Source organism: Delphinus delphis, chromosome 4, assembly GCF_949987515.2.
Source record: "Delphinus delphis chromosome 4, mDelDel1.2, whole genome shotgun sequence".
Lineage (NCBI taxonomy): Eukaryota > Metazoa > Chordata > Mammalia > Artiodactyla > Delphinidae > Delphinus > Delphinus delphis.
The window spans coordinates 1775147-1797619 of NC_082686.1; the positions used below are offsets into that span (position 1 = coordinate 1775147).

The 22473-nt window shown below is 58.6% G+C and overlaps 1 protein-coding gene across 1 annotated transcript in view; it reads right to left on the bottom strand.

Moving 5' to 3' along the window:
• TRPM2 (transient receptor potential cation channel subfamily M member 2) overlaps positions 1–22266 on the bottom strand; it is a 49835-nt gene extending 27569 nt beyond the window's left edge. Inside the window, exons 1-10 of the mRNA XM_060009759.1 lie at positions 22164–22266; positions 15080–15340; positions 14220–14308; positions 10519–10687; positions 9124–9304; positions 8470–8636; positions 6729–6909; positions 5522–5583; positions 4234–4434; positions 181–283 (exon numbers count right to left, since the gene is read on the bottom strand). Of these exons, the coding sequence (XP_059865742.1) occupies positions 181–283; positions 4234–4434; positions 5522–5583; positions 6729–6909; positions 8470–8636; positions 9124–9304; positions 10519–10687; positions 14220–14308; positions 15080–15253 (1327 nt within the window). The 5' untranslated portion in view covers positions 15254–15340; positions 22164–22266. The remainder of the gene's footprint in view (positions 1–180; positions 284–4233; positions 4435–5521; positions 5584–6728; positions 6910–8469; positions 8637–9123; positions 9305–10518; positions 10688–14219; positions 14309–15079; positions 15341–22163) is intronic.
• Positions 22267–22473: the final 207 nt, after the last annotated feature.

Consider the following 22473-nt stretch of genomic DNA (forward strand, 5'->3'; position numbering starts at 1 on the left):
TGGTGGGCGCCCACCTGCCCAGGGGGAGCATGAGGTAGGCCTGGCGAGGTCCACCACCAGCTGCCCTCTGACCAGCGCATCTGCCCACGGGTGGCATCTCTGGCTCCTCTAGGCCAGGACTCAGGGTCCCGAACCCTCAGCCGGCTCCTCCCCCTTGTCCCCACTTTGCCTGCCCCTCACCCTTCAACAAGGCCTGCAGGATGGCCACATCCACGTCCTGCTGGCCATCCTTGCCTTCCCGGAACACGGTGAGCAGCTGCCGCCTCCGGACGATGTCTTGGATCTGCAAAAGACGGTCCCCACGTGAGGTGCCTCCCGCCTCCCCAAAGGCACCCTCAGAACCAGGGCCCTGGACACGGAGCCAGAGCCCCAGGCAGGAGTCCTAACTGCTTGTGTAGCCAGGGCCCCCCGCCCCCCGCACCCCAGACGGTGAAGATGAAAGATGCATGAGGACCAAACACACGGTGTTTGCGAGTGGCCTGTGGGGTGGAAAACACAGCCCACGTGTAAAGCATCTTCACCTCACTGACCGGTCACTGATCAACACTCAGCATCACTTAACTGAAGACTTCTCCCCGGGTCCTCCTGCCTGGGGGAGGACCTACCCACCTACCTGTCCGTCCTTCCATCCATCCACTCATCTATCCAATCATCTACCTACCTACCTAGCTATCCATCAGTCTGTGTGTGTACGCATGTATGTCTGTAGGCATGTGTGTGTCCGTATCTATGTACCTACTGTTCACCCTGCCCACTTGTCTACCTACTTACCTACCCTACCTACCTACCTACCCTTCTATATATCTACCTACCCACCCCATGTATCTATTTAGCTAGTCGCCCCATCTACCTATGTATCTATCTACCTACTTCTCTATACACCTAGCTAGCTACCCACCCTTCCAATCTATCTATCTATCTATCTATCTTTCTATTATGTATCTATTTTATCTATCTATCTACCTATCATCTATTGCCTATCACCCGTCTAGCTAGCTATCACCTATCGTATCTATCATCTCTCAGCTGCCGTGTCTGCCACCAGTAGCTGCCCTGCCTTGAACCCTTCACCCTGAGACGGGGGGGAGCCATCCACTAGCTCCCCACACCCCCACAGCTTCAGGCTCCTCCCCCAGCTCCCGGCCGCCCCACCTGCCTTCCCACCTCCTTCCGCAGCCTGGCCATGCAGCTCCCGCCTCTGTACAGACCGCTCCCACCTAGAGGGCCCCTTGCACACCCCACCTCCACCTCTAAGACCCCAACCTCCCTAACCCCTCGGGGTCCAGCTTTCATGTCAGCTCCAAAATACCCCTGGTCTCTCTTCCCAACCCCAATTCCATCTTCCAGCTGAAATCGCTCCGGGATTTAACCCTTGCTTTGATTCACAGGATGAAGCAGCTACCGTCAGCATGTATGTGCTGACAACCACTTAGCACTGTCCCAGGTGACCTTGCTCCATCCTCTGCGTTTAAGTACCAATTACCCCTATTTTGCAAATAAGAAAACGGGATTGCTGAGAGAGGGCCAGCAACTCCTCCGACCCCAGGTATGTGGTGCTGGCCGCGGGCTGGCAATGAGACCCCCATGGCAGATGTCCACACCCGCCAAGGGCCACACCCAAGTACCTGCCATGGGGCAGACCAGCCCTGAGGTTTGTGGAGTGAATCAGCGATCACGGCTCTGGGGGTCCTCTCCCCACTGAACGAGAACAACCACTGAGGGCAAGCCCCTGGCTTGAGACTGGTGTGTATGAAACACCACTTTAAGGCCTCTACTTGGCAAGGGATTGAAAACACAGGCCCCTTTAAACCTAGGCAGGTTAGATCCGCTTCTGAGAACTGCCTGAATAATTTACAGACTAACTGAGGAAAGGCCACAGAGCCGGCCAGCCAATCCCCACCATGTCCATTGGCAGCCGAGCTGACGCCAACAGCGAAAACAATCTCACAGAACATTGGCTTCTAAGGAGGTCCTCTGAGGCCACAATAAGACAGACAAGAGCAGGGTCACTGTGCCGCCCACAAAAACCGCCTGGCTCCCCTCGGAGCAGGCCCGCTGCCCTCCCCCTCCCCAGCCCCCATCCGGGGTCCCAGCCCTCCCCGTGGTCTTTGGCTGCTCGGCACAGACCGTCCACATGGCCTGAAATTGGACGCGGTGGGGGCTCAGCTGCTCCACAGACGTGCCCTGAAAGGCACGTGTCAGGCACTTAAAACGGAATTTCCATGAGTTTTTACAGCCTGGCTTTAGCATCCACGGAGCTGGATGAAAGTCACAGACCCTGACTGCTTTGTCAGCCCCAACTTGTTGGGGAAACCGAGGGTCAGAGAGGCACTGACTGCCCCCATCCCACAAAGGATCCTGCCAGGAAACAGAGGTCAGCTGACCTCGGGGCGGGTGAGCCCCTGCCCCCGGGGCCCAGAGTGCGGCCGAACAGCAGGACCACAGGGGCCACAGGTGCGGCGGTTCTCCACCGGCCAAGGGCTTCGTGGGTGATCAGGGCTCAGCCAGCGCTCTCCTTCACACCTACCCGCCTTGGAGGCTGGGGGCCATGGGTTAGTGTCCCTCTGCAGAGCTCACCAGGGCCCCTGAAATCTGGACTGGGGAGATGGCCAATTCTGAGGTCCATTCCAAGTGCCCCAGATCACCCAACTGAGCCAAACAGCCTCGGAGGATGTGAGAGAGACATTCCTTCTTTTCAGGACCTGGAGAGACTTCCGTAGGCACATTCCTGCGCTATTTCTCCCCCCGGTCCACCGAGGACCCCGTCTATAAGGGATGCTAGCAAAGTCTACACCCATCTGTAACCAGTGTTATCTCCCACTGTAGCTATGAAAGAGCAAATACCAATGCACTTTAAAGCAGAAATACTGAAATGCAGGGCAATTATGGTCCTGGGCCGTAACAGCCATGGTCTCCCTGGGTCAGGAGAAAGGACCGAACCAGAGCTCTTGGGGGTGGTAGCACCCACGAGGCTCACGGCTCAGGAGCTGAGGGGATGGGCAGAAAGCGAGGCCCCAGAGCCCCCAGCCCAGCCCACAACCAGAGCAGCCCACTTTCATCCAGTTCATATGATGGTGTTCCAGAAAATCTCTGGAATCCGGTGGGCTAGTTAGAAAATGCCACACTTAAAAAAAACAAAAGAAAGAAAGAAAGAAAAAGGACAATGAAGAGACCAAGCTAATGGTTCAGACTCCGGCACAGCAAAAGGCCACTAGTAGATGAACATGACATCCGAACTGCCTGAGTTTGGTCAACAGGGATGAACCAGAGTTCACTTCTAGGTTCTGATAAACGCACCGGGCTTATGTCGGGTGTTGACAGCAGTAGAGTTGGGTGAAGGGCGGACAGAAACCCTCCACTACCTGTGCTGCTTTTCCACAAATCTAAAATTATTACAAAACAAAGACAGAGAGAGGACAGGCCGGCACGTGAAGTAAAGCTGAGGTCGCCCTTCTGACGGTCTCTCTCTGCACTTGTCACCGCAGGGTCATGTCCCCAACTCCCTGTGCTTCCACTCAGTACCTCCTGCCCACAGAGCAGAAAGGATGCCCGTTTTGGGCGTAACTAGCTCCCTCCCAGGTCTCAAGTCTCCAAACCCCCTGGAGATGGGGGGGGGTCCCCCAGAACACTGGTCCCAGGATGGGCCCAGCCTCCGATGCCTCTATCTAAGGGTGCACGTGAAGCAGCCCCAGATCACCACATGGTTCCCGGAACCACGCATGGGCCCCCATCTGGCACGTCTGCCCGCCTTGCCGACCCCAGAAGGTCTCCATTAATCTCCCCAGTGGCGTTGAGGTCACCAGGCCTGGAGGCTGGGCCGGACCCTGCCACCCACTGCCATCCCTAGCAGCTCCCCTCTGCCGGAATCTGGGCTCCCCACCCCTCTGCCTCCCCCGGGGCCTCAGCGCCAGCCTCCTGCCCGCCCAGTGCAGCAGGGTCCTCATGCCCTGCGGTACCGGCCCAGGCCCGGAGTTCTGCAGGCTAGAGGCTGAGCACGTCCTCCCTTGAGGACAGCCTGCTGCCTCAGCTGAGGGCTTCCCACCTGCCCTGGGCCCACTGCCTTCCGGGCTCACAGCCCCCCACCTTCTGCAGATCACTCCCGTGCCCGCCCCAGGCCCGCTGGGGTCTCCGCGTCTGGTTTTGGCGTGCCCTGGTCCCGCTTACCAGGCTGACAGCGTCTAACCTACCGGCTGCAGGTCCACGCCTGGTGACTGATGCGCCCGCGTGCCTCACCTTTTTGGTCCACTCCACAATCCTGCTTTCGGTGAAGGTCTCGAACATCTCCTGGAAGAACAGGCCCAGCTTCTGCTGAATCAGGGAGATGGTGATCTCGGAGATGGGCAGGCTGGCCACCTGGGCAATGACGTCAGCCACTCGTCCCGAACCCTCCACGATCACGCATGGGGTGCCGTTGGTGATGGCATTGTAGATGGTCTGCAACAACAGGGGCTGACCGTGAGCCCGGGACCTGACTCCACACCCGCACGGACACCTTCTAATACAGAGATGCTCAAACAGAGTTGATGTCTGGCTACTGCAAGTTTACAGAAGGCATTTGTTTGGTAGCATCCCACCGCTCGGAGGGGAAAGTGGCTAATCCTGTTGTACGTGGGATACACACCCGATACACCACCTCCTTCAGGCCTGTCACTCAACACCACTGTCACGAAAGGTTTGTATATTTCCACCCTTTGATGTGTGGACGGAAGCACCATCTCCAGAAGGAGGGGGCACTGCCAGAGTTCCGCCCCCTCGTTAACCAGGACATCGAGGGAGACCCCCGGAGACCCAGGGTGAGCAACCTGAGGAAGGGGTTCTACCCCAGCAGGAAGGACACCCTGTCTGGGTGATGCTGCAGGAGAGCCACGGTGGGAGTGGGGACCAGACGCATCCCGTCCTCCCAGGGACCCCAGGATCCTGCGCTGACCTCCTGCGGTTACTAAACATAAACAGACACTTTCGATGATCCCATAAACAGAACGTCACGCTCTTGCCCCAGATCTGCAGGCTGTAATGTCGTGTGTTACTACAGCAGAGGTCAAGTTGGCCCGCGTTCCACAAGGGAGGCCCATTCCACGCCAGACAGTGGGTTCTGAACAAAGGTCCACGGCAGCATGTCACGGCCACTGAGGATCCTGCTTGACATCTAGCTGCTGGTCCCACGGGGCTGAGGGGCAGCCGAGGGCTGTACTTTGAGAGCCCCGCCCGGGAGTCTGGGTGCAGAGCTGCAGAAACCCCCCATGGGCTGCCCGGGGGTCCTGGGAGGGGGGCATGGGCTCCACCCTTGCCCGAGGCCCCTCTGGAGCCCCTCTTTCTTCTGTGCAGGTCAAGCCCCAGGGCCAAAGCCAGAGCACCCGTCCTGCGGCAGGGCCACTCAAAGGGCTCCGACCCCCCCACCCAGTGTCCCCTCTTGCTGATGACCCCCCTGCGGGGCTGGTGACAGCACTTGGGGCAGTCGTCCCACCTGCAGCAGGACTTGACCCCCAAAAGCACACCCCGCCCCCCCCCAGCCAGGACTCACGTGCAGTGTGCCGGGTCCCCCCTCCAGCACCACGCAGACGATGGGGATTTTGATGGCCACACCTAGGACGAAGCACAGAGCCCAGTTTAGGATCGTGGGCCCCCCACCCCTGCCCGCTGCAGTCCCTTTCTGGGGTGGAGGGAAGGCACCCAAGGCTCCCCTAGCTGGTCCGCTCTGCCCGGCTGGCCACCGCAACCAGCCTGCTTTCTGGGGTGGAGGGAAGGCGAGGGCTGTAGACCATCCCCAGCTGGTCCGCTCTGCCCCACTGGCCACCACAAGCAGCCTGCTTTCTGGGGTGGAGGGACGGCGAGGGCTGTAGACCATCCTCAGCTGGTCCGCTCTGCCCGGCCGGCCGCCGCAACCAGCCTGCTTTTCCCTGCAGCCCTTTCGTGGCGCCTCGAATCTGGGCAGGGCTGGGGACATGTCAAGCCAGCGGGCACCAGGCATGGCGCGGGAGCACGGCGTCACAACTCCGTCCTCTGGCCAGCCAGCCCCACCCTCAGCCTTTCATCCAGCCTGGCAACCAGGAGGGCTTGTGACGATTCTAGAAACATCTTTCCCTGGGAAGCAAACATTCTTTCCAAGAGCCCACATGGTCTCGCCGTCCCCACACACTCACACCCCCCCAACACTCCCCACCCAGCTTCTCTTGGTCAAAACAAGTTCTCCAGGTGTGGTCCCCAGGCCAGCAGCATCCGTGTCCCCTGGGGACTGGGAGATGCAAGTCCTCACTACCCGGACCTGTGAATCAGAGACCCTGGGGGTGAACCCATACCCTGGGGACCCCTGATGTGCAAAGAAGCTTGAAAACCTCGGCTCAAAGGTGTCCAACCAACCTGCAAATCGTGTGCAAAATCGAATGTATGTCACGTCCCAACACCCCAGAATCCACCCCATCCCACCCACAAGGGAAGAGACGCCAAGGTCCAAGCTTTGACTACCGCACGCTCTGATTTCTGAACTGAGACGTGTTTGTGATGTAAAGTGACCGTAGGATGCTATGACCTCAGTGCCTGCCCGAACTTTCCTTCTGCTGGTTAAAAGGCACGCAAGAAGATGAACCCCTGAACGAGTGTGTGTTCTGACCACGCCCCCCCCAGCACCCCACCTGCCGAATGTCCTGGTCACGGCCAGCGGAGCCCCAGACACCTGGACCAGCCTGCTCCCCTCTCCCCCCCGAGCACCCTGGAAAGCGTGCCTCGCTCACCTCCCCTTTCCTTGGTCTGCTCCGATATGAACTTCTCTAGCTTCGTCCTCAGGGGAATCTCGACGCCGTAGCGGCCGTGGGTCCCGTCGTCCACAAGGATGAAGTGGGAATGGTTGCTGTCCAGACAGGTCAAGTGCCCTTGGCCGTCCTCATCCACGATGTACTCAGCTGGGAAGCCGCCCTGGGGGTGGAGAGGTGGGCACGGACAGACGGAAAGCTCTACGTCTTTCCCACCAAGAACAGGCGCTCCATCAGGCTGGATAAGTGACCCCCCCCGCCCCCCGCCCAAGATGCCAGGCTCTAATGCCTGGAACCTGTGAACGTTCCCTCATTTGGAGAAAGGGTCTTTGCGGATGTGATGAGGCTACGGGTCTGAGCCTGGGAAGATTAACCTGGATCATCCAGGGGGGTCCTGAATGCCATGACAGGTGTCCTCAGAAGAGGGTGCCGAGGAGAAGGAGGGGGCCATGTGACCAAGAGGCAGAGACTGGAGTGATGCGGCCACAAACCAGCAGCTGGAAGAGGCAGGGAATAGCTCCTCCCCCACCGTCTCTGGGGGAGCCTGGCCCTGCCGACATCCCGATTTTGGCCGGGTGGTACTGGTCTTGGAGTTCTGGTGTCCAGAAATGTCAGAGAGTACATTTCTGTTGCTTTAAGCCACCAGCTCTGTGGTCATTTGTCCCAGCAGGCCCAGGACCCAGATCCAGGAGGGGTGGCTGCCGGACCCGCGCACACGGCCCCTGGCGTCCACAGAGGATGGCAGGTGGTATCGCAGGAAGTCTTCTGAACTCGAAATGGGGAGACAAGTGCAGAGTGATCTTGGAAGTCAGCCCGTCTCCCGTGGCCTCAGATTTCCACTCCGTATAACAAGCTTTCAAGACAGAACCGGTCCTGTCCACTAAGCACATCTCTGACGCTGACACAAAAGGACAAGGGCCGAGGGGCAGACTGGCCCGATGACAAGCGTCTGTGACGGACACAAGGAATCACCTTCCAGAGGACGCTTTCCCCAGGAAGTAAAGGCTGCCGCCGCCGGCCGGGAAGGGCAAGGGCTCGTTCATAACTCAGCCCTCACGGGGCTGCTATAATCACGTCTCCTCAGCAAGTCAAGGAGACCTGTCGTTGGGGCCAGTGTTTCCCCCAAACTTTCCTGACTCCATGAAGTAGGTGGACATGTGCTCATTATGTCACATCTACCATCCTCCAAAATCTCACTGAATGAATCGAATGATCTCTTCCACTCACAGCCCCACATTTAAGCGATCGCTTCTCAGGGCTGCACCCAGGTGAACGGACGCAGGAAGGCTCTGTCTTCAGTAGGGGAACCAGAGTGTTGTCGGTTCTGGGGCCAGAAGGCCAGGCCCTGGGATCTGACACCCCAGATGCTCACTGGCTGTGGGCTCCCGGCCAAGCTTCCGCCTTCTGCAAAGTCCATGTCTCATCAGGGAGGCGTCAGGAGGAGCCCCTGACCAGTGGCGGCTCCAGAGACTCTTGTGTGGACCCATCCCGTGATCTCAAGGGAAGGTACCAGAACCCAACCAAGGTAGCTACTCGCCTGGGGTCACCAGGCTCCATGGCGTGGGGCTTGAGCCTGGGCCTCCTGTGTCCCTGTCCAGCCACTCCCCTCCACACTGCGTTCACCCTGCTGCCCAGGTGGTGGCCTGTCCGCTGAGCACCCGCTAGGGTCCTACACGCTGCTGCGCCCCACCCCCGCCCGCCCCGGGAGCAGCGCCCAGCTCACCGCGGGGTGGATAAGGCTCTCCCGCTTGTGCAAGGTGCCCCACGTGGCGATCCCGATGGTGACCACCTCCCCTTCGCTGTAGCTGCTGCTCAGGCTGAAGACGCGCACCGCCTCTCCCACCTGCTTCATCACGCCCGTGTGGGACCCCCCGGTGATGATCCAGGCCCCTGGGAAGGAGCAGAGGGCCCTGCCACGCACACGGCCAGGCCCACGCCCTGTGCGTCTCCGGTGCTCACTGCCCCACGTCTGCAGACCCTCTACCCCAACCAGGGCCTCAGGGAAGCCCCGCCTCGATCACGTCCTCCTGCGGCAGCTGGGAGCCGCGGTTCCCCGCGTTGCTCAGGCGGGGGCGGGGACAGGACAGGACCCCCGTCGCTGACTGCAGGCCTTGCCCTCTCTCCCCACCTCCCTGCTGCATCCCTCTGTCCTGCTCTCGGGAGCACGGCATCTCAGAAGTGTCTCTGAATGTGTCTACTTCAAAGCATCACTAGTGGAGAGCTGCGTCGGCCGCCACGCGCAAGCCAAGCACAGCGGTGGACGGGGGGGGGGGTGAGTCTGACCGGACACCCCCCCCGGCCCGGGCCTGGCCTCCCAGGGACGCTCCCTCCCGCCCATCACTCCCAGGCCTGAGCCCCTCCTGTGGTCTGGTGCTACCTGTGGTCTGGGCCACCTTGACCAGGCCTCTTCGGAAGACGCTCTTCAGCCTGGGCTTCATGTTGAAGTCCTTGGCCCCGCCCGTCACGGAGATGAGAAGGTTGGGGACGTCCAGGCCCCAGTGCTGGGTCATGAGGTGGTAGATCAGGCTGGAGGGCGTGTCCTGGGACAGGCGGACGTACTGCGGGGAGGTCAGAAGACCCCAGAGGGTCAGGGAGCGGCCACCCCCGCCCCGGAGCCCAGCCGTCCTGCACCAGCAGTGTCTGGAGCCCCAGCTGGGCGGGTGGACGCTCACACCCGGGTCCAGACCCCGCGAGTAAAAGTGGCCACACCCGAGCGGACACTGATTGAGGGAAGGGGGAGGCTGCCCAGAGGAGACCAGCCCCTGGCCCCTGTTTTGGGAGCACTCCCGGCCTGAGCCCCATGCCCGAGTCCAGTCTCCCTGGAAGGCCACGCCCGCCATCACCTCCACAGGGTCTGACCGGCTGCTGCCCACCTGCCCCGCCCCCATGCTGCAGAAGACCACCTCCCCCCTCCCCGCTCCCACCAATGCTCCACAGAGGACGCCCCTCTCAGATTAAGCCAGCTGCGCCTGGGGGGGCCTGGCATTGCCCCGACACTGGCTCACGAGGGGCAGGGCTTGGGGCCGGTGCCCACCCCAGCCCGACCCTCCTTGTTCAGCCTCTTGGGCCAAGTGGGCAGCGTCCGCGACTCAGAGTCGTCGAGGGAAAAGGTCACACCCGGCTAACAAGAAGCTCAAGGTCCCAGAACCCCAGCACAGAAATAAGTGGCCACACCAGACCCTCCAGGACAGTGCGGCCCAAGAGCTGCCACGGAATCCTCCGGAAGGCTGCTTGAGACCAGGGTGGCCGGGCCTCCGATTCAGCAGGTCTGGGGGTGGTCCAAGACTCTGCTTGGAGGTACTGCTGGTCCAGCGATCCCTCTGAGTCTGCAGCAGCTGGGAGCTCAGCGGGGCCTGGGCCTCCGGCTGCTGCCGCCTTCCCTGCCCTCGTGCTCCCGGGCAGGCCTGGGACCCCGCCCCCCACTGGCAGGACTCTCGCCTCTGCTCCTGGGTCTCACCCCATCCTCGAGGTCCTCCCCACTGCCCTCCCCCCCCTCGCCCACTCCCTCCTGGCAGTGACAAAAGCCATCCGGGCCACCCTGCCCACACCCTGCAGAGCACCAGCAGTGGCCCTGCCTGCTCCCTGAGGGCACCGTGTGTCTCCCATTCGCCATGCGAGGCCCACCCACTCTGCCCTCAGTGCTGGGCAGGTGGGCTCCGCCCCAGGTTTCCGCCAGCCTCCCACTCCTACCCCAGGGAGTCCCAGCCACCTTGGTCGCCCACAGTGGGCTCTGGTCCACAGTAAGAGCAACGGAGTCACCATGGAAACCAACCTTTCCCACCTTCTGGCCCAAGCCCGTGAAGATGATGTCACCAAAGGCGTCTGTTGGCATCTCCTGGACGTGCTTTTTCGGGTCCCACTCCTTGCCCTGGAAGGCGTGGGGCCTGGTGGCCTCCTCCAAGTGCTGTTCACGCATGTAGCCGCACTCACACACCACCTTCCTGCAAAGCCACTCGGTCACCACGGGTGACCAGCGCCTGCCCCCGCCCCACTGCGAGCGTCAGAGGAGGCCCAGAGGGGTCAGGACTGGCGGCCCAGCAGGGCGAACGAGGCACCCCAGCCGAGAGCCGGTGGAGACACACAATCGTCAAACTTCTAAAAACTAAAGACAAAAATCTTGAAAGTCGGAAATGACACCTTACCTATTAGGGGAAAATAATTCCAACAACCAACTTTGAATCAGAGCCAGAAACAAGTGCCAGAAAGAAGTGACACGACATTTTTCAAAAGACAAAAACTACCAACCCAGAATTCTACACCCAGCACAACTATCCTTCACCTACGAAAGGGGCGTCAGGACATTCTCAGATGAGAGGAAACCAGGGAACTACCCCAAAAAGGCTGGCCAGAGAAGGGTCTCTAAACAGAAACAAAACGTTATAAGAAGGAATTTTGGAATATTAAAAAGGAAGAAAGAGCAATGGAAAGAATAAAAGTATGGGTGAATATAGCACATTTTCCTCCTCTTGAATTTTCTGAAGTATGTGTGATTGTTGAAGAAAAATTGCGCCATGATCGAACATAATTCTCAGTGCATGCGGACGAAATTTTGTAAATAATTATATTATAAACGGGGAAGGGCAAAGTGTTGTAAAAGGTGGGACTGTTTCTACACTTGATTCAACGTGGTAAATGTCAACACCAGGAGACTCTGATGAGTTTTGGATACATCAGTAGGTAAGTAGATGTCAGTAACACGCGATGAGTTGTGGATATATAACGTAATACCTGGAACAACCACTAAAAAAAAAAACAGCTACGCAAAGAGATACGGTCAAAAACAGCATAGATAAATCAAAATAGAACTCTAAGAATGATTCAAGTAACTCACAGCAAGGCAGGAAAAGAAAAACAGAGAGAAATGTAAACAAGAAAATACAGTGGCAGACTTAAGTCCTAATATATCAACAGTCACATTAAATGTAACATTCTAAATACACTGATCAAAAAAAAACAGAGACTGGCAGAGCAGGTAAAAAAAATAATAAGACCCAACATTTGCCGTCCACAAAAACCTCACTATAAATATTGTGATGGCGGCCACTTTGCTCCTCAGCAGCAGACAGGAGGCAACTATCAACACACGCCACCCGAATGGATGTCAAAGGCACGCTGCTGAGTGAAAAAAGCCAATCTCAACAGATCACACTGTGCATGGCTCCATTTATATGACATTCTGGAAAGGAAGCAGTTATAGGGATGAGAGCAGATGAGTGGTTGCCAGGGGTTACAGATGGTGGGGAAGAGGAGGTGACCGTGTAACCACTGGTGGAACCATGGGATCTACCTGTAGTATCTTTGCAACTTCCTATAAATATATAGTTATTTCAGAATAAAAAGGTTTAAAAAGCACACAGTGCAGGCTCCAAGCAGAAACTTCTGGACACAGGGCTAGCACGATACGCGTGGTTCCCCCAAAGAGAACGCCCGGCTACCCCTTTTCAACTGTCACCTCCTCTCTTGCCTTGTCTTCGTGGGTTGAAATCGTCTTATTCCTTTACGGCTATTCTTTGGGGTTGCAGGAGGGAGAGAAGACAGCAACCGTGTTCTTTACAGCTTGTTTAATCGGAAATCTACACGTTTCTTTTAGAGTCCTGCTATTGCTAGTAACAAGTGACCTGGAAGACTAGATATAGATGAGACCAAACCAAAGAAGTCCCAAAGCAGGTGAAACCTGAGCCGATGACGTGGGGGAAACACAACTGGACTCAGAGAGAGAAAACAAATTTCCCTGCTGCTTCCGGAGTGCTTGTCCGTAGGGACTTCTGACTCTCAACTTCTCAATCATTAAATGGGGAAAATAATACACTGTCTGACCTCGAGCTTGCAAAACTTGTGAGGGCCAAATGAGGTTCTAGATGGGAAATAATTTATAAAATTCGTGTAGGCTAACTAACCGTGCAGAGAACCAAGGACGGGTTAAGACGGCCATGGCCCACCCTGTACCTCAGTCTCCTGGGCTCACTTGGGTGCCCTTTCTCCACCCACAAGGCACATCCCTGGCTACCCCTGGTCCCACTGCTTAGGCCGGGGCCCCCAGGGCTGGGAGCACGGGGCCAGCCATAAGGAACTCCCAGCACGCCCCGTACACCTTCCTCTACGACCCCAGGGACTCAAGTCACTCGCAGACTCACCGGGCTCTCTCTGAGCACCTCGTGTCAGCTCCTCCCTTTACGGAGGAGAGAGCTGGGTCCGAGGCGGGAAGGAGGGTCAGGACGAGGACCACTTCTATGATGATTTATGACCGACAGTGACGCTGTTCCTGGGGTCCTGGGATGTGCCAGGGTGTGATCACAAAAAGTGCCCCATGTGGGAGTTCACGCTCCAGCTTGGCCCAAGGCTACCCAAAACTTTCTCATAGGTTCTAACAGTTAGCCTAGAACAGACCCTTTCCCTCCTCTCTCTCTCTCTCTCTCTTTTTTTTTTTTTTTTTGCGGTACGCGGGCCTCTCACTGTTGTGGCCTCTCCCGTTGCGGAGCACAGGCTCCGGACGCACAGGCTCAGCGGCCATGGCTCACGGGCCCAGCCGCTCCGAGGCATGTGGTATCTTCCTGGACCGGGGCACGAACCTGTGTCCCCTGCATCGGCAGGCAGACTCTCCACCACTGCGCCACCAGGGAAGCCCGAAACCTATTTTTAAAAACTAAAACTGGAGACCTCAGTGCAAAGCACTCTCTGCATACTGTCGGGATAATCGGTGTGAACTTGAACTCTGATTACCACCAAGTACTTTGGAGGTTGCCAGCCTTGAGGCCGTCATCTGGAGCACGGTGGCCACTTCCTCTGACGCGAGGGTCCTCCCCTACCACCCCCCGGGGAGAAAGGAGGGCTCTCGTCTGAAACGGAGCCAAGCTGGAGCGTGAACTCCCAAACGGGGCACTTTTTGTGATCGCACCCTGGGCACATCCCAGGACCCCAGGAACAGCATCACCGTCGGTGACCATGCACGTCTGGTTCCAGATCACCGTCCTCTTCTATCATCCCCGCAGAGGACACCCTTCCTCCCTGTACTGTTCACAGTCTGAGCTGGATGCTGGCCATCTGTCCAGCAGGGAAGTAATAAAGTAACTCAGACACGGTCAGAGCTCAGAGAGGACCACAAAGCCACACGATTGCAGGGCCATCGGCAACTGGCGTAAAAGGGAAACACGGAGTGTAGTGGGGGAGAGAGGTTCCATCCCAGGGTGTGGTCAGGGAGGGCTCCGTGGCAGAGGCAGCGTCACCAGGTGACAAAGGAGTGGAAGTAAGAAAGAGCGAGGCCCATTTGTGGCACAGCGCAGACGAGGGTGTGTCCGGAGGGGAAATGCAAACACGAATCAACCCTGTTTGCGGGGTTGGAAACACTCCGAGCATCCCAGGCCGGTACAGACACAGGGACTGTCCCCCACTGAGGCCCCTCGGTCGGCCCTGCTCTGCTCAGCCATTCCACGTGGCAACAGGGAAGGGGCCGTAAACACAGAACAAGCCACTCACCCAGCATCGGACAGTCTGGAGCTTTCCACAAAGTACATGCATTCTTTCTTCTTGATGTTCTCAGGAATCCATGAACTAAGGTTTCCTTGCTGAGGGTAAAAAGGGCACTTTGAGATCCTGAGACAGTCAAATCAACACTCTTCCAAAGACCCCATCCCACACCTCACTCAGACCCGCCTGTGCGCCCTGGCACACTTCAGGGGTCTTTCTTCAGAGATGGGAGACCGAGTTCTCCCCATCCCCTGCTGGAGGCCTTCAGGCGCAGATCGGGGAGGGAAGAGTGAGCCTGAGGAATCGCTTCCTCCTGGGCCCCAGGGAATGTCCACAGCCCGTTACAGTTTATAGGTCAATGTTGCCTATAAACTGGGAAGCACTGTGCTTCCAGGTTGGGACCTTCCTCAGGAACAGCGTGATGTGGTGCAAAGGCGGCCAATGAGTGTCAGGATACCTGCCTACGTGTCGTGGGACTGCGGGCTGAGACATGAGACACCCTCCTCCCACCCGACCAGGGGCTGTGACATTCAAGTGTCTCCAACACAGGCCTGCCGGGGCTTTCCGTGAAGCCAGCCCGGGACCTTCCCTGTTGGGAGAAGACATGCAGTCACTGCACAGTGATGTGGGTGGAGGGCTTTCTGTGAGGGCGGCCCGGGACCCTAGTGCCTACCCAGCACTTTCCCATGCAGACCAAGGACAGGAACAGTCCCCGGGCACAGACCCAGCCACCCAGCGCTCTCTCCAAGTCCCCTCCGCTAAAGGGCCTTTCTGGGCTGGAGCCCCCAGCTCAGCCGGGTCTCTGCCCTCCCTGGGTGTTCACTGTACCCCACCAGGGCCCTGGCAGACCCGGTGATCCCCAGACCTACCTTTTCACAGTTGCCGAAGGGGTACTGCGACCTCCTGCTCCTGCAGAGACTGCTGCTGCTTTGCCGGAGGTTGGGGACCATGCCCAGGTCAGCCACCCTCCTGGGCTGCACCCCGAAGCCGTCCTCCTGCCTGGAGCCGGCTCCATCCCGACGCCTCAGCATGGCCGGCTCCATCCTGACAGCCCCACCTTGGCTCCGCAGAGCAGGCTCTGTCCTGCTCCCTCAGAATGGGCTCTTCTCTAGCCTGCAAGGCTGAGGGGCCTGGAAGTGAGGTAGGAGGTAGATGGGACCCAGGCTGAGCAGGTGAAGCTTATCAGTCTGAGCCATTAGACATTTCAAGGAAAACTTAACAGCAGAAGCAGAGGGGAGCTAAGCGCTGATGCAGTAAAAAGATAAGACGACCATGTTTTTCGTTCTTGAGATCAAGGAGACCTCCCCAACTGCACATGCACAGAAGAGTTCCTCAGGGGTCAGAAAGGGAGAGGGCATTAGCCCCTAATATGTCCTGTCAACCTCCCAGAGACCCTCGCACTGGAAGCCATCTTGGCTAGAAGGTCTGCGCGCACACAGGGAAGGGCCCCGAGTCAGCCCAGATATGGGAACAAAGCAAGATGATTGGCCAGAGGAAAACAAAGACCTGGAAAACGGCCCCATATAAGTGATCTAAGCCACCCCGTTGCACGTGACTCTCTGAGCCCACCCGTGTGTCTATCTGCAGGTATTCTGTTCTTCATGAACTCTTTCCTTGCCTCACTACTTTCTGTCTGCTGATTCCTTTCTTCAAAGCAGACAGGAACCAGGGTGCTGACACTAGCCACTAGTCCCTGGTGGTCTGGCAGTTAGGATTCGGCACACTCCCCACCTTGGTCCAGGTTCAATTCCCAGTCAAGGAACTGAGATCCCACTTCAAGCTGCCACACCCCACGGCCACTCGAGGTCAGAAGCAGCCCATGGGGGCTGCTGCAGTGGATCGGGGGAAACGAGTCAGATGTGTCCTCATGCAGGGCCCCATCTGCTCGCCGGTCTGTACGTTTTCCCGGCTGCCCAAGCTCTAGCCCCATCGGGCCCTGGGCAGTCTGGAGGCACATGTGCATCCCTGGGGCCCGGCCACCCACTCATAACCTCAGGTCACTGGGAAGGGCCAGAGAAAGAGCGCCATCCCGCCGCCACCACTCCTTGTGTGCCCGGTGGTGCCCAGGAGCCCCCAGAGCCGGGGGGAAACCCCCCAGTCATCACACGTGGTGCTCGCGCTGGGGTCCCATCCTCCTGCTTCCAGACATGGGTCACTTTTTTTTTTTTTGACTGTGCAAGGTCTTCGTTGTGGCTCTCTGGCTCGTTAGTTTCAGCAGGCATGTGGGCTCTAGTTCCCTGACCAGGGATCGAACCTGGGTCCCCTGCATTGGGAGTGCAGAGTCTTAACCACTGCACCACCAGGGAAGTCCCAGGATCCACTTCTTTTGTTTTCCAAAAAGGAAAAAAGCCCCCACTGCCCACAGAGCTGGTTTCAGGGAGGGGCATGGCTCTGCACTCCATCACACAGGTCCTCCAAATAGAATAGATCTCATTTCCTCAAACCCTTTGCTCCAGCTCTGACCTGGTCTCCATCACCGAGACCTCCGTAAGCAGCCCGACCATTTTCCTCAGTTTACAAACAGGAAAAGCAAATGTGTGTGAACCCCACAGGTCTTCCCTGGAGCCATGATGCCCATGATGATATCCCATCATGTCACCCCCTATCACCCCAGGGTGTCATCCAGGGAGGCACCCCCCACCCAGCTGCTCCAAGGGTGTGAACGGGGGCCATCTGGGGCAGAGAGCAGGTCACAAGGTCTCCCTCCGTCTCCTGCCCTGAAGCCCTTTCTGGCCACATCACCTTCCCCCACACATCACGGTCACTGATGGACAGGCCTTTCTCTGCCCATTCTTGGGGTCCAGTGTAGGTGGCCCCAAATATGCCTCAAAGGTATATTGATTATTTTGAATTCGAGTTTCTTAAGAAACGACCAATGCAAGAGAGACACTCTGACCCTCCTTTCTGTCTCCCTGAGGGCAGGAAATGAGTCTCTCATGTGAAAGGTGCACCCCTGCACCTGGAGGTCGAAGGACACCCTTATCATCAAAGATGGGGAATTCGGGGCCGAGAAGACTGTATAAACCAATCTCATGACTTCTCTCATTGACTAACGCCCAAACTCTGCTCAGATCCTTCACTTGTTGGGCACCCAAAACCTGAGTTTCTTTGTCCTGTCAATTCTTTACACATTTATACTAAAAAGTATAAAAGCTGCCTGCTTTGGCCACTTCTTAGGTGCCGTTTCTCTGAATTAAAATTAGTTTCTTTCTCTCCTGCTAATCTGTCTTGTGCAGATTTTACTGTTAGTCCAGCCGCAAGAACCCTAGAGGGGCAGCGGAGGCAGTTTCCCTTCCCTAACACCCTTCGTCCAGCAACAGCATGCTGTCCCTGTGCCCTGGGGAGGGGCGGGGATTTGCAGGGAGTGAGGCACCCATCCAGCCTTCATCTGGCCCACCCTCTTCGGGGCCGCTCAGCTCAACACTGGGCACTTGGGGTTCAGCCACCCAGTCCCTGGTGCGCAGGGCTCAGGCCACCCTCACCTCTGCAGTCTCATTCCCTCCTCCGGGCGGCTCCCGTCCCCCTTGCTCCTGGGCCAGGGTCACTCCCAGAGGCGCCCACACCTTCTCAGAAGAAGGAGTCAAACCCTCACATGAAAGCACCGGGATAACACAGAACGTTGGTACCAGGAGTGGGGGCTGCTGGTACAAACACCTGCAAATGGAAAAGCAGCTCTGGAACCGAGCCATGCGCAGAACGGAAGAGTTCGGAGGGGCGCCAGGAAAAGCCTCCACCGCTGACAAGTCTGGGGAGGGCAGCTCAGAGGAGAGCAGAGCTGGAGAGAGGGCCTCAGCCTCCTTAGAGAAGCCTGAGTGCTCGCGAGCAGGCGCTGGTAGAAAGGTGGTTGGTAAAGGCCATTCTGACAAGGTCTCAGACGGAAACGAGGACCATGTTATTGGAAACTGGAGGAGGGGGATCGTGTTATAGAGAGGCAAAGAGCTTGGCCGAACTGCTTCTCTCCTGGTGTTTTGTGGAAGACAGAACTCGTAAGTGATGAAACTGAGAATCTGGCTGAGGAAGCATTGAGGCAAAGTGTTGAAAGTACAGCTAAGGCTTCTCTCTTTTTTTTTTTTTTTTTTTCCGGTACGCGGGCCTCTCACTGTTGTGGCCTCTCCCGTTGCGGAGCACAGGCTCCGGACGCGCAGGCTCAGCGGCCATGGCTCACGGGCCCAGCCGCTCCGCGGCATGTGGGATCTTCCCGGACCGGGGCACCAACCCGTGTCTCCTGCGTCGGCAGGCGGACTCTCAACCACTGCGACCCAGGGAAGCCCTAAGGCTTCTCTTGAATGCTTATAGCAAATTGTGAGGCGAGAGAAATGACCTAAAGATGGACTTCTAATCAAAAAGGATTCGGAGTTCAGAGAGTTGGGAGATTCTCAGCCTACAGACAAGGAAAGGAATGAGAAAGCTTGTCCAGGAAGGAAGATGGAGGGTGTGGCCAGGTCTCTAAGGATGTAGGTGGCCTGTTTGTCTTCCTCCAGCTGGGGAGACTGGTCAGCCATCTCATCAGAAGCCGGGACCCACGTCCACGACAATGGAAGATTGACCCCAAGGCATTTTGGAGCTCACGGGGCTGCCCTCCCAGCACAGGCCCAGAGTGGGAGGGCGTGAGGGACAGAATGATCTCAAAGGGGGGCCCAGCTGCCCTGCACCCCTCCCGTCCTGGACTCCTCAGCAGGAGTGTGGCCCCGGCCAGTCTGCTGTGGCAGCGCCTGCAAGATGCTGTCTCTGCCGATGGGAAGCGTGCACAGCCCTGGGGGCCCAGGGTTGGCGTGGCTACCTGCCCCCGGATTTGAAGGATGGAGGTGCCCAGAGCCCAAGGCACGCGCCCCGGCAGAGGGTTGCCTCGAGGGCAGTGTGTGGGGCAGGGCAGCCCCAGACCGGTGGAGCCCCCGGCCAGTGATTCCGGGCCAGGAGCGTGCACAGCGGACGGTGCCCAGCACAGCAGAGGGGCAGGACCACCCCCCAGTGGGCCTCAAGGCTTTGGACCTGCTCAGGACTTGCCACCCTGCCTTGTTTTTCAACCTCTCCCTTTGGGAATGGGAATGTCCTCCCTACGCCTGCGCATCCACTGTGTTCTGGGAGCACACAGCTTGTTGTAGGCATGCAGGACCCTATGGCGTCTCCGGGGGCAGGCCCTTTCCCCACATCCTCTGCTGTACATTTCCTGCATTGTTTCACAACTGTGAAACCACCCGGCCCCCTCCCCCACCAAGTGGAAGAGGCTAACTACTTGATGACCGTGAGCATGTAGCCCCCAGACCTACTGGAGCCTGAGCATTGATCATGTGAGCCCCTGTGACCCCGCCCATTACCTTATCATCAGCCAATCAGAGAGCTGTGCACGAGCTGATCACAGACCCTGTGACTCCCCCCATCACTTGGCCTTTAACAATGCTTTGCTGAAGGCCATTGGGGAGTTTGGGGTTTGGGGAGGCACAAGCCACCCATCTCCTTGCTCAGCCCTGCAATAAACCTTTCTCTGCTCCAGACTCTGACGTTTCGGTTTGTTTTGGCCTCACTGTGCGTCCGTCGGGCACACGAACTTGCACTGGGTAACACTGTCTGGTTTCCCAGGTTCACAGCCAGCGAGGACTCTGCCTTGGGATGAATCTACCTCGAGTCCCCCCACACCTGACTTAGGTAGTATTTAGAGGAGACTTTGGACTCAGACTTTGGAGTGGACGCCGGAATGAGTTAAGATTTGGGGGCTGTTGGGATGCAGTGAATGTATTTTGCATGTGGGAAGGACATGAATTTTGGGGGTCAGAATGCTATGGTCTGACTGTGTTCCCCTAAAATTCCTGCGTTGAAACCGGCCCCCGAAATGCGATGGCATTTGGAGGTGGGGCATCTGAGTGGTAGTTAGGTCAGGAGGGTGGAGCCCTCGTGGATGGGATCAGGGTACTTATAAAAGAAACCCCCAAGATCTCCCTGCAACCCAAAGGGGGCCCTCACCAACCCTGCGGGCACCTTGATCTTGCACTTCCAGCCTGCAGAGCTGTGAGGAATAAATGCCTGCTGTCCATAAACCACCGAACGTGGAATTTTGTTACAGTGGCCTGGATGGACTGAGACACGGCAGCCAGCAGTGCTGGCTCTGCAGCCCCTGCAGGGCTTCCTGGCACAGCACTCACGGCGGAGGGGGCCTTATACCTGTGTGGCCCTTACAGGGCCATCTGCAGTCCTATATGGCAGCTCACCTGGCCTCACAACCAGCTTCTCAGGGAAGCAGATGAGCAGGAAATGTTCCAGGTGACCAAAGAGGAGAACGAGGCTCTGAAAAGCGTACAGCCGGGCCGCTAGTCTGTAAGGGGACCTGGACTAGAGGCGGCTCCTGCCTCCCCTCCAAGGCTCGGTCCTGGACTAGAGGTGGCTCCCGCCCCCCCTCCAAGGCTCGGTCCTGGACTAGAGGCGGCTCCCGCCCCCCTCCAAGGCTCGGTCCTGGACTAGAGGCGGCTCCCGCCCCCCCGCCAAGGCTCGGTCCTGTACAGGACAAGGAGCTAAAGAATGAGCCGTAAAGGACTTGGTCTTAAGAAACTCAAGTGCGTGTGCTCTGATTCACATTTCTCAGACAGCTGCCCATCTCAGCTCACCCACAGGGGCTTGTGCGGATTTTCTCCAATTCCAGCTGCCAACAGGCCCCTGGGAAACGTGTCAAACGCCACTCCTCCCACCCACCACCCCATCAGACTTCACGGGACAGAGCCGGCCGTGTGTAACCGTCCCCGTGCCCAGCTGCAGGGGGGATGCTGGCCTGACCCTCTCCTCCCTCCTCCCCCGTCCCTCCCCCCAACCCAGCCCCGCCATGCCCAGCTTCCCGTCCACCAGCCTAGGCCCTGGGAGAGTCCGGAAACCCAGGGCTGACAGTGACCTTACAGAGCCCCCCATCCAACCTTCTCTGGGGTTCTTCTCCCCAGAATCTTATCATCAGTTGCTTTCTTCACATATCACCTAAAAGCAAATCTGGCCACCCTGTGTTATAGCTAAAATTCTTCATAAGCAATTAGCACAGGCGTGTTGAGAAAACGCTAAAAGTAAATGACTTCCAAGAAGAGGGAGAGAGTATCTGACTGCATGGGCCTGAATATACGGCCACACAGCACGCACACCGCAAACGTCACCTAGCACAGGACACTGACAAGAAGGTGAAGCTGTTACCGTGGAGGGGACTGAGGGGGTGAATGTCCCACCCAAGACCGCGGGTCCAGACCACGGGGACCGAGACAGGGCTCCTGCTGGCACTCCACCCTCCCCAGCCCGGAAGACTCACCAGGAAACAGAACCGCAAGCGGGCCTGGGCACACTGGCTGCGGCCCTATGTGCACCCCCCTCTGCACTTCTCTAAACCCTGCAGCTGCTCCCAGCGGCTCGGCTCCAGCATCCTTTGAAATGCTGGCTGTGAAAGCACTTTCCAGGCTATAAATGGCCACACGCGGGGTGAGGGGCAAAGGAAGTACCAGCCGCAGAACTGGGCCGGGAGGTCTCGGGCGGGGGCGGGGGGCGCGGGTGTCGGAGCAAGAGCCTGAGATGGCCAAGTCCCTGTTCTCCCCCCGGACAGACCGCGCCCAGCCCTGTCGCAGCGCCTGCGTCCCGCGCCGCAGCCCAGCGGACGCCCGCACCCGCGCTGCCTGGGTCCCTGCCTCCGTCCCCACATGCCCGCCGCAGCCCCGCACCAGCTCCCCAGCCCGGGCCCGCGCCCAGCCCTCTGCGCCCCGGCTCACTCAGACCCCAGAGCCTGCAGTCGTCCCCGAACCCCAGCCGCGCCCCAGCTCCCGCCGCCGCGCCTGCACCCAGGCGGGTGCCTGGGTCCCCGCACCCCGCGGCGCACGCACCCCAGCCTGTGCTCCGCTTGTGCCGGCCCGAACGGCGCCCCTGGACCCCTGCGCATCCTCCCCGCGACCGGCGCCTTCGCCGCACCCCGGTGTCCTCCACCCCGGCCGGCGCGCCTACCTGCTCGGGGAGGCCCGCGCCCCCGCGTCACTCGCGCGCCGCTGCGCAGGACTGCAGCCCTGGCCCCGCGGGGCCGCCCGCATCTCGGGCCCCCGCAGCGCGCTCTGCGTCACGGCTCCGGAGAGCGCAGCCCGCCCCGTCCCGCGCCCGAGGCCAGAGCCGAAGAGGAGAGAAGAGCCGCAGGAGCGGGGTCTCCCAGACGCCCGAGCTGGGAGGTCAGCCTCCCCAGACCCCCTCCCGAGAGGCTGGCGGCACGTGTAAACCCGGAGGCAGCGATTCTGGCCAAGTCCAAAGAGCACTGGGAGGCGGG